A 15,071-nucleotide genomic window follows, 5' to 3' on the forward strand; every position below is an offset into this window, starting at 1 on the left:
GTAAACGTATAGCATGTTCTATATGTTATAGTTATTTGAATGACTCTTACCATAATATGTTACGTTAACATACCAGGCACGTTCTCAGTTGGTTATTTATGCGTCATATAACGTATACTTATTCAACCTGTTGTTCACTATTCTTTATTTATTTTGAATTGCCTTTCAAATGTCTATTGTTGGTGTTGGGTTTTATCAAATAAATTTCCCCATTCCCCAAAAAATGCGACTAATACTCCAGTGCGACTTATATGTTTTTTTCCTTCTTTATTATGCATTTTCGGCCGGTGCAACTTATACTCCGAAAAATACGTTATTGTACATTGCAGGGTTTCCCCTACACTGCCAGGATGCCTGTGGCGTTTGAGGCGTGTTCACAATGAGTCGAGTAATTTGCTATGATAGAATTTTCTTTGAAAAAGGCTCAAAAAATGTATACATACATTTAAAACAAATCTGTTTTTATTAATTAGTATTAACATACCATTTTTTTTATAGTTTTGCCATATTTTGTATTGTTGCTGCTTTTTGTACAAAGTACTTTGTTGAGATTTTTTGAGTGTTTACAGACTTTTAATTACCATACTTTTTAAAACATTTAAAAGAACTAGCAATAAATCAAGCATCTTCTTCTGCTGGTATTATAGAATGTACTTGTGTTTAGAGACTCTATTTCTGTCCCTCGATGTTCCTGGCTTAAGAGGCTGCAGTGAGCATGACGTCACACTTGCTTGGCGCTGTTGCTCTAGTTGGACTTTCTCTTTTTAAAAGCTGACACTGACCTCTTAAAATTTGCACATTTTGAAGATGGACATCCACGCAGCTATATCTGCAATATATATAAAAAATCACATCCACATTGCAGACATGCTGACAACGCTCAAGACAATGGCGTGCGTTTTGTTTACATCCGGTTTCGGTAGAGCTGTTTTTGGTGATTAAAGTCTATTTTCGGTGGTCAAGTTTTCAGTACATCACTTGTCAATAGTGCGCAAATAATAGGCTATATATATCAATTCATACTGTAACGACCAGCTAATGGTAATATTTTATATCCGTGTGGTTTGGATTTAATGTCAGTTTTTTCTCATGTTTACAAACACACCGTTTATGCCTTTAAGGCGATCGGCGGAAGCGTTGTTGTGTGTCTGGTGGGGAAGCGAAGACTCAAGGAAATGAAAGTGTTTTCATGGGAGGTTTGTTATCATAACATTGGTAATAAAAGTTAAAAATAGCATCTGACTTTTGTGTGATTTCTTCTAGGGGCTACAATATATTACTTTAATTCGTTTTCATGTGCAAAAAAAGGCCTCATTTTCAAGGTGGCGGTAATAAAAATGCCGTGGCGGCGCGCCAAGTTCAATTACATTAAGGGGAAACCCTGCATTGTATATAAATAAATAATCAAGTATCGTATTTTTCGGACTATAAGTCGCTCCAGAGTATACGTCGCACCGGCCGAAAATGCACAATAAAGAAGAAAAAAAACATATATACGTCGCACTGGAGTATAAGTCGCATTTTTGGGGGAAATTTATTTGATAAAATCCAACACCAAGAATAGACATTAGAAAGGTAATTTAAAATAAATAAAGAATAGTGAACAACAGGCTGAATAAGTGTACGCCATATGACGCACACATAACCAACTGAGAACGTGCCTGGTATGTTAACGCAACACATCATGGCAAGAGTCATTCAAATAATTAACATATAGAACTTGCTATACGTTTACCAAACAATCTGTCACTCCCGATCGCTAAATCCGATGAAATCTTCCTCCTCTGTGTCGCTCCTGGTATGCGCCGCTAGCGTCCATTCTTTCTGCTGCTCGATCGCCGTTTTCTGGTGCATATTTCACTACGTCCAGCTTGTAATCTGCAGTATATGATTTCCTTTTCGGTGCCATTTTAGTTCAGTCCTTCTCAGTTTTTATAAGTTACCGCCAATGTTGCTGTGATCCATTTTAATAGCTCCGGCAGTAGCGTATAGCATATAGCAGTTAGCATTCCAAAACCCACAATGCACTTCTGGCATGACCCGCCCCCGCCGAATTCTTATTGGTTGGCGTGTGAGTGACGATTGCTGACGTGTGTGTGACGATTTCGGACATTTTCTTTGTCGCTCACTCGAATGAGATAAATAATATTATTTGATATTTTACGGTAATATGTTAATAATTTCACACATAAGTCGCTCCGGAGTATACGTCGCACCCACGGCCAAACTAGGAAAAAAACGTCGACTTATAGTCCGAAAAATACGGTAAAACATTGAGATGACTATAGTTTTAATAAGTGGATAAAGACAGGCTTTTCCCTTAAACATCCTGGGGACAAGCGGTAGAGGATGGATGGATCCTGGGCTCCTTGATACTGATGTTTTACTGATGTAAAAGACAATGTACCGTATTTTCCGCACTATATGGCGTACCTAAAAACCTCAAATTTTCTCAAAAGCTGACAGTGCGCCTTATAATCCGGTGCGCCTTATATATGGACCAATATTGAGCCACAACAAACCTAAACTTCATTTTCATAAAGTTTAGGTCTCGCAACTACGGTAAACAGCCGCCAACTTCTTTTTCCCCCGTAGAAGAAGAAGCGCTTCTTCTACTATCATAGATTACCAAATACAATCCAGGATATCTGAGGCTTAAACATAAAAAAAATTATACATCACCGCAGTCTGTTAAATATAGGGACTATTGGGTTTTTACCAAATGCCTCTATTTAAATAACTTGACTTATAATCAGCATTTACTGGTTGACCAGCACAGTTTAACAATGTGCTCTGTTGTGGTCGTAGTTTGCTGTGTAGAACTGCACAGCATCATACTTGGATTGTACAATTAAACCTAATGTTCCATAAATTAGTTTTTAGTTAGATTACTTTTTGCAGTTGGCTCTGACCTGTGAGACTTTATTTGCATAGAACATTATTTTTGGTCATAAAAGAACCAGCTTCTTGTACAAAACCCAAAACCAGTGAAGTTGGCACGTTGTGTAAAGCGTAAATAAAAACAGAATACAATAATTTGCAAATCCTTTTCATCCTATATTGAATTGAATACACCATTTTTTGCAAGTATTAGCTCATTTGGCATTTGATAACTGCAACATGTTTCAAAAAGGTGGCACAAGTGGCGAAAAAGACTGAGAAAATTGAGGCATGCTCATCGAACACTTACCGTATTTTGCGCACTATAAGCCGCACCGGTTATAAGCCGCACCTTCAATGAATGGCATATTTCAAAACTTTGTTCACATATAAGCCGCACCGGGTTATAAGCTGCACCTACGCTGCGCTAAAGGGAATGTCAAAAAAAACAGTCAGATAGGTCAGTCAAACTTTAATAATATATTACAAACCAGCGTTCTAACAACTCTGTTCACTCCCAAAATGTAATGTGCAAATGTGCAATCACAAAAATAGTAACACTCAAAATAGTGCAGAGCAATAGCAACATCAATAACTCAACGTTGCTCGAACGTTAATGTCACACAACACACAAAATAAACATTTAAAGCTCACTTTCTGAAGTTATTCCTCATCCACAAATCCCTCAAATTCTTCTTCTTCGGTGTGCTTCACTTGTTTTTTGACACCATCTGTGATGTGGGCGCGCATGGAGTCGTAGATCAACAGGGACGGAGCTGCGTGAAAAAAGCCACCCGGTCTCTTCGTGTAAACTTCTCTCAACCACTCGCTCATCTTTTCTTCATCCATCCATCCCTTCGAGGTAGTTTTTATGATGATGCCGGCTGGAAAGTTCTCTTTTGGCAAGGTCTTCCTTTTGAATATAACCATGGGTGGAAGTGTCTGGCCATTAGCATGGCAAGTTAGGACCACAGTGAAGGACGACTTCTCATTCCCTGTGGTGCGAATATTCACCGTACGTGCTCCCGTTGTATCCACAGTGCGGTTCACAGGAATATCAAAAGTCAGTGGAACCTTGTACGCGTGTCTCTTAGTAGGAGCCATTTTGTGGTCTTTACAGAAACACACAAATGAAATGAAACGTAATATCCGCGCGTTTCTTCTTCTACGGGGGCGGGTGCTTACCTTGGCAGTTGCTTACCGTAGAAGAAGAAGCGCTTCCTCTTCTATGGGGGCGGGTGCTTACCTTGGCGGTTGCTTACCGTAGAAGAAGTAGCGCTTCCTCTTCTACGGGGAAAAAAGATGGCGGCTGTTTACCGTAGTTGCGAGACCTAAACTTTATGAAAATGAATATTAATATGAATCCACATATAAGGCGCACCGGGTTATAAGGCGCACTGTCAGCTTTTGAGAAAATTTGTGGTTTTTAGGTGCCGCTTATAGTGCGGAAAATACGGTACTTGGAACATCCCACAGGTCAACAGGCTAATGGGGAACAGGTGCGTGCCATGATTGGGTATAAAAGCAGCTTCCAGTCATTCACAAACAAGGATGCAACAAATGCGTGAGCAATTTGTCCAACAGTTTAAGAACAACATTTTTCAACAAACTATTGCAAGGAATTTAGGGATTTCAACATCTACAGTCCGTAATATCATCAAAAGGTTCAGAGAATCTGGAGAAATCACTGCACGTATGCGGCAATGCCCGTGACCTTCGATACATCAGGCGGTACTGCATCAAAACCCAACATCAGTGTGTAAAGGATATCACCACATGGGCTCAGGAACACTTCAGAAAACCACTGTCAGTAACTACAGTTAGTCGCTACATCTGTAAGTGCAAGTTAAGACACTACTAGGCAAAGCGAAAGCCTTTTATCAACAACACCCAGAAACGCCACCGGCTTCGCGATGTCGTGTCCTCCGGACCAAAGAGGAAAAGAACCATCCGGAGTGTTATAGGCGCAAATTTTAAAAGCCAGCATCTGTGATGTATGGGGGTGTATTAGTGGCCAAGGCATGAGTAACTTACACATCTGTGAAGGCACCATTAATGCTGAAAGATACATACAGGTTTTGGAGCAACATATGTTGCCTCCAAGCAACATCATTTTCATGGACTCATATTCTCACTAATTGATCACCATGATTGATCTCAGGCCTGGAAGGGTGTTGCAGCTTTTAATTGCTACCTTGAAGTGATTGCTGTTTCTCTGAGATCTTTTCTGTTCGATTCAATCATAGGTGGTGGCATGGGCAGTATGGCGATGGATCGAATGGGCATGTCAGGAATGGACATGAACCGCGGCTTTGGGGGCTTTGGAGGCGCACCGAGTTACATGGGTGGAGGCATGTCTGACCGAACCTTTGGATCCAAAGCAGGCTGTCAGATATTTGTGCGAAATGTAAGTGCGAGTATAATAAAGTAGTAATCCTATTATTCTTTATCCTCGTATCGGTCACACTGTTTTTGGACAGAACATATGTTGTCAGTTTGTGTTTTTGTAACATGAGTTGGTGTCTCATTTTCTTTCTTTCTTATAGATGTTAGTCAATATATTGTTAATTAATGCTTTTCTGAGCAAATGCCCAGTGGAATACATTGTGGTTGTCTACAGCTAGGGCATGCTTATTAAAAATAAACTATGTAAAGGAACTACTACTATTTGTTTCTACTTTGCAGCTCCCCTATGATCTTACATGGCAAAAGCTTAAAGAGAAGTTCAGTCACTGCGGTAAGTTTTTTTTTAAAATTCTAAATATTGATACAACACACATTTAATCCATATAAATCATACCACATACATCTGTATTATAAATGATAATTTACATGTAATTACACATTGATGTTTTTTATTCTGATATGTTACTTCCTCTTGTTGACTGCAGGCCAGGTGATGTTTGCAGAGATCAAGATGGAGAACGGCAAGTCCAAGGGCTGCGGAACTGTGAGATTTGACTGCCCTGAGAGTGCAGAGAAAGCCTGCAGACTGATGAATTTCAACAAGATCAATGGCCGAGAGGTGGATGTCCGTATTGATCGCAATGCCTAAACCTTTTGTAGGAACAGGCTCACACAGTGAGCTCTAGTTTTGTTTTAAAAACACGATTACTTCATCTAACCTCCACAGTTTTCACATTTGTTTCTGCGGATATATTCATACATACTGTAGTTCATTTCATCTGTTTTGTAAACCTTTTTTTAATTATCTGTCAGTTTGAGCAAATAAACATTTTAATTTTTAAACCCACTGGTTATTAAAGTCTGTTTAGTTCAAAGTCTTCTCGGTGTGACAAACAAGAGCTTTTGCTGTGCTGCACAAAATTGCTCAACACTGCCATGAAGTGGCCATATAGTTTGGTGTGACGTTCCAAAGGCTATAAATGTTGGTCATTTAATTTACACAATAACAGTATTATTTAGAATAAGACCCAAATTACACCACAGATCATAGAAGATAATGTGGCTTTGTTTGTTCATTAAAATTCAACTGTTGTAAGCAAGTAGATGGCAGATTTTCTCTTTACTGCTGTTTACGGTTCTTTCACTCTGGTCCTCACAGGCAATAAGAACCTGCTCGTAAAACTTAATCAGAATTGAACAGTCTGCTTAAAAACAGGAATCAGGCCAGTCAACATCTTGTTTATTCTCTCTGGTTTGAGTGCTGAGTCCAGTCACAACAGTTTTCCCATATTGGAAGATATAAATAAGACATTTCCGAGCTAACTGGAGTAGGGAAATGCGTGCAGTGTGATAACCTGTGTGGTTTCACATCTCAACATCAACATCTTTGGTACGTTGACCTCTCCCTTTTCCTAAGATGTGAGCGGCCCATCCTTCTTGGCTCTGCAGATTTAATTGTGAGCTTGCACGATTGGAAACATGCTTGAAATATTTCATTTGAGTCTTTGTAAACATGCCTTTGGTCTTTGGGAGGGTCAGATCTCAGTCACCGCACAGCCTTAAAGGATTATTCACAATAATCCCCAACTCGTACAGGATAGAAAGCGTAGCAAAAAGAATGTAACAGATGAGGGAAACGAGCCCCAGTTTCCAGTCCAGTTTCCAGCCATTCACATGCACAGCCACAAAGAGGAAGACGATTGAAAGAAGGAGTGTTGAAGAAATGAAGACCAGGCCAATGCTGTTGACCTTCACAGGGTTGCCGGTGTCCATGAATGCAGTCTTGATGAACCATGGCAAACCAAGGCACAGCATGTCGAATACGTTAGAACCCACAATATTGGACATGGCCATGTCCGCTTTCCCTGAAAGAGGATGGATTGAATTAGCTGGGATTTAATTCGGTAAAATCAAACGAATGTAATATTTTCTCAGTGGTGCTTAATTATTGTAGGTTCAAATATTTACCTTCTCTGGCCACAATAACACTGGCTACAGTATCTGGAATACTTGTACCAGCTGCAAGTAGCGTGAGTCCCATCACTGTATCAGGGATGCCAAGTGTCTCACCTGTTTAAACATAACAATATCTGATGTATATCACAACAATACAAACTGTACTTTGAATGTAATAGTTTTCTACCAAGCGGAGTAGTTTGTTTAGCTGCTGATTAAGACATGTTAATGTTACAGGGCTAAATCATAAGCAAAATTACTTCACAAACACAACCAGAACAGAATGCAGCTCACTTAAAATGGAGCGTCTTTTCACAGTCCAAAAATGGCTAAACTACAGTGAAAACTTAGAAATGTATGTAGGACTAAACATCACTAATAAAAAGATGAATGTCTATGATTAAGTAGCCATGTTTAGTCCTGAAGTGAAGTGAATGACTTCTCCGGCTCATGCAGTAATTTACTGCAATTAGTCTTTCTCAATATTCTGCACCAAAATTCATGTGTTTCTTCTTCCATAGCGTTTTTCATCCACTTCTATCTCCCAAAGCGTTCATCCAATTAATCCTGTTCAAGCTTCAAAACGTTCAGCGCTTTCACAACATGCAGGCTCAATCAACACGTTCCCCAGTATTACCGACTTTACAGTCAATCATAATGTTCATGTTTTTCTGCCCGTTTTTCTTTCAACGACTATTCCCACATTTTTCAACTAATTCAAACCATTTTTCCATTAAAACATTTGTGTTGATTAGGAAAATAAAACTTGGTATTTTTTCTACCCAAAAAATTCCCATCTTTTACACTATTAATGATTTTCTAGTCCATCCATCCATCCATCTTCTTCCGCTTATCCGAGGTCGGGTCGCGGGGGCAGCAGCCTAAGCAGGGAAACCCAGACTTCCCTCTCCCCAGCCACTTCGTCCAGCTCCTCCCGGGGGATCCCGAGGCGTTCCCAGGCCAGCCGGGAGACATAGTCTTCCCAACGTGTCCTGGGTCTTCCCCGTGGCCTCCTACCGGTCGGACGTGCCCTAAACACCTCCCTAGGGAGGCGTTCGGGTGGCATCCTGACCAGATGCCCGAACCACCTCATCTGGCTCCTCTCGATGTGGAGGAGCAGCGGCTTTACTTTGAGCTCCCCCCGGATGGCAGAGCTTCTCACCCTATCTCTAAGGGAGAGCCCCGCCACCCGGCGGAGGAAACTCATTTCGGCCGCTTGTACCCGTGATCTTGTCCTTTCGGTCATAACCCAAAGCTCATGACCATAGGTGAGGATGGGAACGTAGATCGACCGGTAAATTGAGAGCTTTGCCTTCCGGCTCAGCTCCTTCTTCACCACAACGGATCGATACAGCATCCGCATTACTGAAGACGCCGCACCGATCCGCCTGTCGATCTCACGATCCACTCTTCCATCACTCGTGAACAAGACTCCGAGGTACTTGAACTCCTCCACTTGGGGCAGGGTCTCCTCCGCAACCCGGAGATGGCACTCCACCCTTTTCCGGGCGAGAACCATGGACTCGGACTTGGAGGTGCTGATTCTCATCCCAGTCGCTTCACACTCAGCTGCGAACCGATCCAGCGAGAGCTGAAGATCCTGGCCAGATGAAGCCATCAGGACCACATCATCTGCAAAAAGCAGAGACCTAATCCTGCAGCCACCAAACCAGATCCCCTCAACGCCTTGACTGCGCCTAGAAATTCTGTCCATAAAAGTTATGAACAGAATCGGTGACAAAGGGCAGCCTTGGCCGAGTCCAACCCTCACTGGAAACGTGTCCGACTTACTGCCGGCAATGCGGACCAAACTCTGGCACTGATCATACAGGGAGCGGACCGCCACAATCAGACAGTCCGATACCCCATACTCTCTGAGCACTCCCCACAGGACTTCCCGAGGGACACGGTCGAATGCCTTCTCCAAGTCCACAGAACACATGTAGACTGGTTCGGCAAACTCCCATGCACCCTCAAGGATCCTGCCGAGAGTATAGAGCTGGTCCACAGTTCCACGACCAGGACGAAAACCACACTGTTCCTCCTGAATCCGAGGTTCGACTATCCGGCGTAGCCTCCTCTCCAGCACACCTGAATAGACCTTACCGGGAAGGCTGAGGAGTGTGATCCCACGATAGTTAGAACACACCCTCCGGTTCCCCTTCTTAAAGAGAGGAACCACCACCCCGGTCTGCCAATCCAGAGGTACCGCCCCCAATGTCCACGCGATGCTGCAGAGTCTTGTCAACCAAGACAGCCCCACAGCATCCAGAGCCTTAAGGAACTCCGGGCGGATCTCATCTACCCCCGGGGCCTTGCCACCGAGGAGCTTTTTAACTACCTCAGCAACCTCAGCCCCAGAAATAGGAGAGCCCACCACAGATTCCCCAGGCACTGCTTCCTCATAGGAAGACGTGGCGGTGGGATTGAGGAGGTCTTCGAAGTATTCCCTCCACCGATCCACAACATCCGCAGTCGAGGTCAGCAGAACACCATCCTCACCATACACAGTGTTGATAGTGCACTGCTTCCCCTTCCTGAGGCGGCGGATGGTGGTCCAGAATCGCTTCGAAGCCGTCCGGAAGTCGTTTTCCATGGCTTCCCCGAACTCCTCCCATGTCCGAGTTTTTGCCTCCGCGACCGCTGAAGCCGCACACTGCTTGGCCTGTCGGTACCTGTCCGCTGCCTCAGGAGTCCTATGAGCCAAAAGAACCCGATAGGACTCCTTCTTCAGCTTGACGGCATCCCTCACCGCCGGTGTCCACCAACGGGTTCTAGGATTACCGCCACGACAGGCACCAACTACCTTGCGGCCACAGCTCCAATCAGCCGCCTCGACAATAGAGGCGCTTAACATGGTCCATTCGGACTCAATGTCCAGCACCTCCCTCGTGACATGTTCAAAGTTCTTCCGGAGGTGGGAATTGAAACTCTCTCTGACAGGAGACTCTGCCAGACGTTCCCAGCAAACCCTCACAATGCGCTTGGGCCTGCCAGGTCTGTCCGGCATCCTCCCCCACCATCGCAGCCAACTCACCACCAGGTGGTGATCGGTAGAAAGCTCCGCCCCTCTCTTCACCCGAGTGTCCAAAACATGAGGCCGCAAATCCGACGACACAACTACAAACTCGATCATTGAACTGCGGCCTAGGGTGTCCTGGTGCCAAGTGCACATATGGACACCCTTATGTTTGAACATGGTGTTCGTTATGGACAATCTGTGACGGGCACAACATTTTTCTAGTTTTTGATTTTCTAGTATATTGTACAATACAATTGATACTCATACCACCATTTTCACTGATGGTTGCCTTTTTTTCTCCCTGAAAATAACATTGAATGCTGTTCAACACTATCGTAAAATATATTTGTTGAAGTAAAAAAAACATTTATTTAGTCTGAAATTAGCAAAAAAGCGATACTTACATTCTGGGTAATGAGGTCATTTTGACCTGTTGCATTACGATTAAACAATGACAGCCACCTTTGTATTTCAGTCATTAGTCACCTTGAAGGTTCATTTGCAATAGGTTAATGTTAGTTTATTTAACATAACTTGTATTTAATTGTGCTTTTGTAACATACTTTTATGTGAAGTTTCATATTAAAGTAATTTTATAAAGACAAATGCAGTATATCCTATTGAGTGACATGGATTCAAGCACAAGATGGATACAATTTAGACTACAACCTCTTTATCTCCCCTATCAATGTAAGTAATGGTTTCAATGTTTTTTCTCAAAATATTGGCTTGTATGCAAGTAAATGTTTCATACAATCAGGTAACATTTTACTGTAAAAAATGTTAATTTATCCCAAAAATTAGCTGAAAACTAAAGAACTCTGGGTAATCAATCAATTCAACGGTTGAACCTCTCCCTTTTAAGAACAAAAGCTGGACACAGCTAGGACGTACCCAGGTAATGTGGCCAAATGCGTAAATCTTTTTTAGATACTTTTACATCTTTGAGTCACATAGTTTAATGCCAACTATTACGACATGCATTTATCATTTCTATAGTCATAGTACATTTCAGTGTGGTTAAAGCGATTTCAACATTGAAATAATTTCTACTATCAAAGTATTTCTATATTCCAAACCACTTCACAGTCCAACTGTTTCTATCCTTCCTTTTATAGTCCACCAGCATTCTTCAATATTCTAACATTCTTTATCAAAAGAAAATATGTTGATATATCCCCCAAATTAGCTGAAAACATTGTTGCAGCAACGAATTCTAGTTAATCAGATGCTATTTTTAACGGCTAAATCGCTCCCTTTAAGCTTCAAAGTTGGACATTATGTTGAGTGTTAGGCAGTTTGGCTGAGAGGCTAACACACAAGCCTGTCACCCAACTGATGTGTAATCGAATCCTGGAAGTAACCTAAAAATGTAATTTTAAGAACAAATGTTTACATCAGTGAGTCACATGAATAAATACATGTTATTGTAAAGTGCAGTAAAAGCCTGCAGAATGTAAAGAAAAAACACTCTAAATTAGCTAAAAAGGTAGTCCTGTAGCACACATCTTTTTAGGCAAAATGGTTTGAAAGCCTGGCTGTTTAGTACAGGTTCAATATTCCCAACTCCCTGAAATCATGGACTGACTCTCGAGGGTTAATTTAGTGAGTTCATTCTGGGATGCATCCTTCCTTGGGCAATTTTGCAGCCATTCTCATAGTTTAATTCCAACAATTATAACATTAATTACTAAATTCATAGTATGTTGCAGTACAGTTTCCTATCTTCAACATTCAAATGTTTCCTACAATTACAGTACATTCACATTCAAAACATTTCATAGTTAAACCGTTACCACCTTTCCTCATACATTCCACTTGCATTTAAACAAGCATTCTTCAATATTCAAACCATTCCTACTGTTCATTCAAACATATTCTGACAATCATTTTAAATTCCTTCTGCATTTCAGTTCGGCTAAAGCATTTGGGGCATTTACACACAATTTCTACAGAAATTGTATTTTATAGTCATGAATAAACTATTTATTGCAGGCATGTTTTTGTACTAAAACAAATTCATGATAAACTAATGTTCAATAACTTTTTTTGTGAAATATAATTTCAACAACATTAACGCATACATTTATAAACCTTCCTTACTCAATTCCAACCAGGATTTGAACCCATGCTACTTTCTTTCAAGAAAAGCGCTATTCCTGCCACAGGAGTCATTATATCCTTAGCAATGACGGAGCAGAAAGCAACTAGGAATAAGTTTGCTGTAAAATGTTATAAAAAGCAAACATTTGGTCAACTCTTATCATTTTTAAGTTAACGTTTAAAGGGGAACTGCATTTTTTTGGAGGGTATTTTGCCTATCGCTCAAAACCATTATGAGCGACAAGAACACGTCTTTTTTTAGATCCTAAAGATGATTTAAAAAATAAAAAAAAAAGGCTTGCAAGATGCGGCTAATGGGAATTACTATTGTAGCCTTCAAAGCCATCTAAAACAACTTTAAACCCCTCGATCAACGTTTGGTATACGCACTGCAAGTATATAGATAAGGCAGTCACAGAAACATTCATAACAAAATGTATTATATTCATATTTATATACATATAATAATATATATTTTCTCAGTGCATTTATTCCCATTTCCATAGCAGCGCACTTCCGACTTCTAGACAAAAAATGTGTGTTCCTACTTCCGGAAACAAATGCGAGTGTGTTCTAATCATGGCAGACTTGGTACCAGACAACAAAGATTACTATTTTTGGACAAATGAGGATTCACAACCATATATTTTTGAAGCTGAATATACAGAGGATGAACTGCTCCTTATAGAAGCGCGCACGAACAGAGGGTGAAACGTTGTAGCAGACGGAAGTCGAGAGAGTGAGGTCGGCGTGACTTCCGGGTATAAATGTGGAACTTGAAGCCAAGCTATGCGAATATAAATTGCGTGCTTACCCAAAGTCAACTTGAAAATCATTTAAAAACTGTAACTGCACAAACATTTTTTAAGTTCGGATAGATTTGGACAAGGTGTCTGTGGGGTGTGGGGAGCAACAACACCATACTGGCCCCTCGAGTTCAGTTCAAAACTTGCAAGGCAAACATTTTTGGAGCAAATTCCTAAACACACTGGAGTGCTCTTGTTGTATATGCAACCCATAGAAAATACAGAATCACCAGACTTGGAGGATGTTCATTCAGTTATTTAAATTTGTAGGGGGAAAAAGCAGATAACACAAATAACAAAAAAACGAGTCATTGGTAATTTTCTGTCTTAAAAACATTAAAAGAGATCAAGAAAATTAATTATGTTAAATGATTCACTTTTAGATCAAGCAGAATGAAACAAATATGGAATCACTAAATTCTGAGAAAAAGTTCTGGAATCATGAAAAACAAACAAAAAAAGACTAGCTTTAATAAATGGGTTATACTTGCATAGTGCTTTTTTACCTTCAAGGTACTCAAAGTGCTTTGACACTATTTCCACGTTCACCAGTTTACACACACAGTCACACACTGATGGCGGGAGATGCAATGCACAACCCGAACCACGAACCATCAGGAGCAAGGGTGAAGTGTTTTGCTCAAGGACACGACGGACGTGACTAGAATTGACGGAAGCCCGAGATCGAACCTCAGGTTGCTGGCTCTACCAACCAGGCCACACCGTCCCAATAACGGCTTGCAGTCTGAGGGATGGACTTAACAAGTGACAAGCAGTCATCTTCATCAATCTTGATTGCTTTGTCAGATCAGCTTTGCAGATTGGACTTTGTCATGGACCATTTTCTTCTATTTCCACCACAGATTTTAAATAGAATTACGATCCGGACTATTTGCAGGCCGTGACATTGATCTTATGTATCTTTCTCCAAGGAAAGGAAAGTTTTTACACTTTTTGCTCTATTGCATCTTGAAAAAATATGACGCCATCCCTAATTATCCTTTCCATTCATGGAACAAGAAGAGTGTCCAAAATGTCAATGTACAAGTTGTGCATTTACTGAAGATTTAATGACAGCCATTATTACCAGCCATGCCATTACCTAACATGCAGCCTCAAAACATCAATGACTGAGTAAATTTGCTTGTTTTCTTCAGGCAGTCGTCTTCATAAATCTCATTGGAACGGCAGCAAACAAAAGTTCTAGGATCATCATCTTGCCCCGATGTTGATTTGCGATTCATCACTGAATATGACTCATCCTGTCATCCATAGTCCACAATTGCTTTTCCTTAGCACATCCTAAACTTGTTTTTTTCTGTTCAGATGTTTGCATTTAAATCCCATTTCCTTTAGGCACTTTCTCACAGCTCGGTTACAGTCGGTGACATTGCTTTATAAGTTTTCTGGCTTGACACGTTATTGTCCTTGGTCTACCACTATGCTGGCCTTTTACGACTTTCCATGTTGTTTGTACTTGATCCAGATTTTAGACACAGCTGGCTATGAACAATCATCATATTTTGCAACATTGCGTGATGATTTACCTTCTTGAAGAAGTTTGATAAACCTCCTTTGTTTCAGTTGATATTGCTCATGTTGAAGCCATGATTCATGTCATTTCACCTGGTGCAAAAGCTCTCCAATGTGTGAACACTCACTCCGATCTAACTGCAGACTAATGAGCAGATTTAATCCGGTGCAGTTGTTAGCTTTGGAAATAAAAATTTACACGGTGAGTCCATAATTATTTTCTCAGAATTTAGTGATTCCATACTTTTTTCACTCTCTGCTTGATCTAAAAATGAAACTGTTATTGACTACCACAACATATTTTCTTGATTTCAGTTAGTGTTTCTTAAAGCCAGAAAGTTGCATTTTGAAATGGCTATAATTTT

General features: G+C 40.9%; 2 protein-coding genes across 3 annotated transcripts in view; one reads left to right on the plus strand and one right to left on the minus strand.

Moving 5' to 3' along the window:
* Positions 1–6,133, plus strand: part of myef2 (myelin expression factor 2) — a 35,668-nt gene extending 29,535 nt beyond the window's left edge. The window contains exons 14-16 of the mRNA XM_062029323.1: positions 5,127–5,287; positions 5,566–5,617; positions 5,772–6,133. Coding sequence (XP_061885307.1) covers positions 5,127–5,287; positions 5,566–5,617; positions 5,772–5,935 — 377 coding nt within the window. The 3' untranslated portion in view covers positions 5,936–6,133. The remainder of the gene's footprint in view (positions 1–5,126; positions 5,288–5,565; positions 5,618–5,771) is intronic.
* Positions 6,134–6,430: 297 nt separating this feature from the next.
* slc24a5 (solute carrier family 24 member 5) overlaps positions 6,431–15,071 on the minus strand; it is a 45,663-nt gene continuing 37,022 nt past the window's right edge. For both annotated transcript variants that reach the window (XM_062029382.1, XM_062029374.1), the window contains exons 8-9: positions 7,255–7,356; positions 6,431–7,151 (exon numbers count right to left, since the gene is read on the minus strand). In XM_062029382.1, the coding sequence (XP_061885366.1) occupies positions 6,829–7,151; positions 7,255–7,356 (425 nt within the window). In that variant the 3' untranslated portion in view covers positions 6,431–6,828. The remainder of the gene's footprint in view (positions 7,152–7,254; positions 7,357–15,071) is intronic.

This window comes from Entelurus aequoreus, linkage group LG02 (assembly GCF_033978785.1).
Source record: "Entelurus aequoreus isolate RoL-2023_Sb linkage group LG02, RoL_Eaeq_v1.1, whole genome shotgun sequence".
Classification (NCBI taxonomy): domain Eukaryota; kingdom Metazoa; phylum Chordata; class Actinopteri; order Syngnathiformes; family Syngnathidae; genus Entelurus; species Entelurus aequoreus.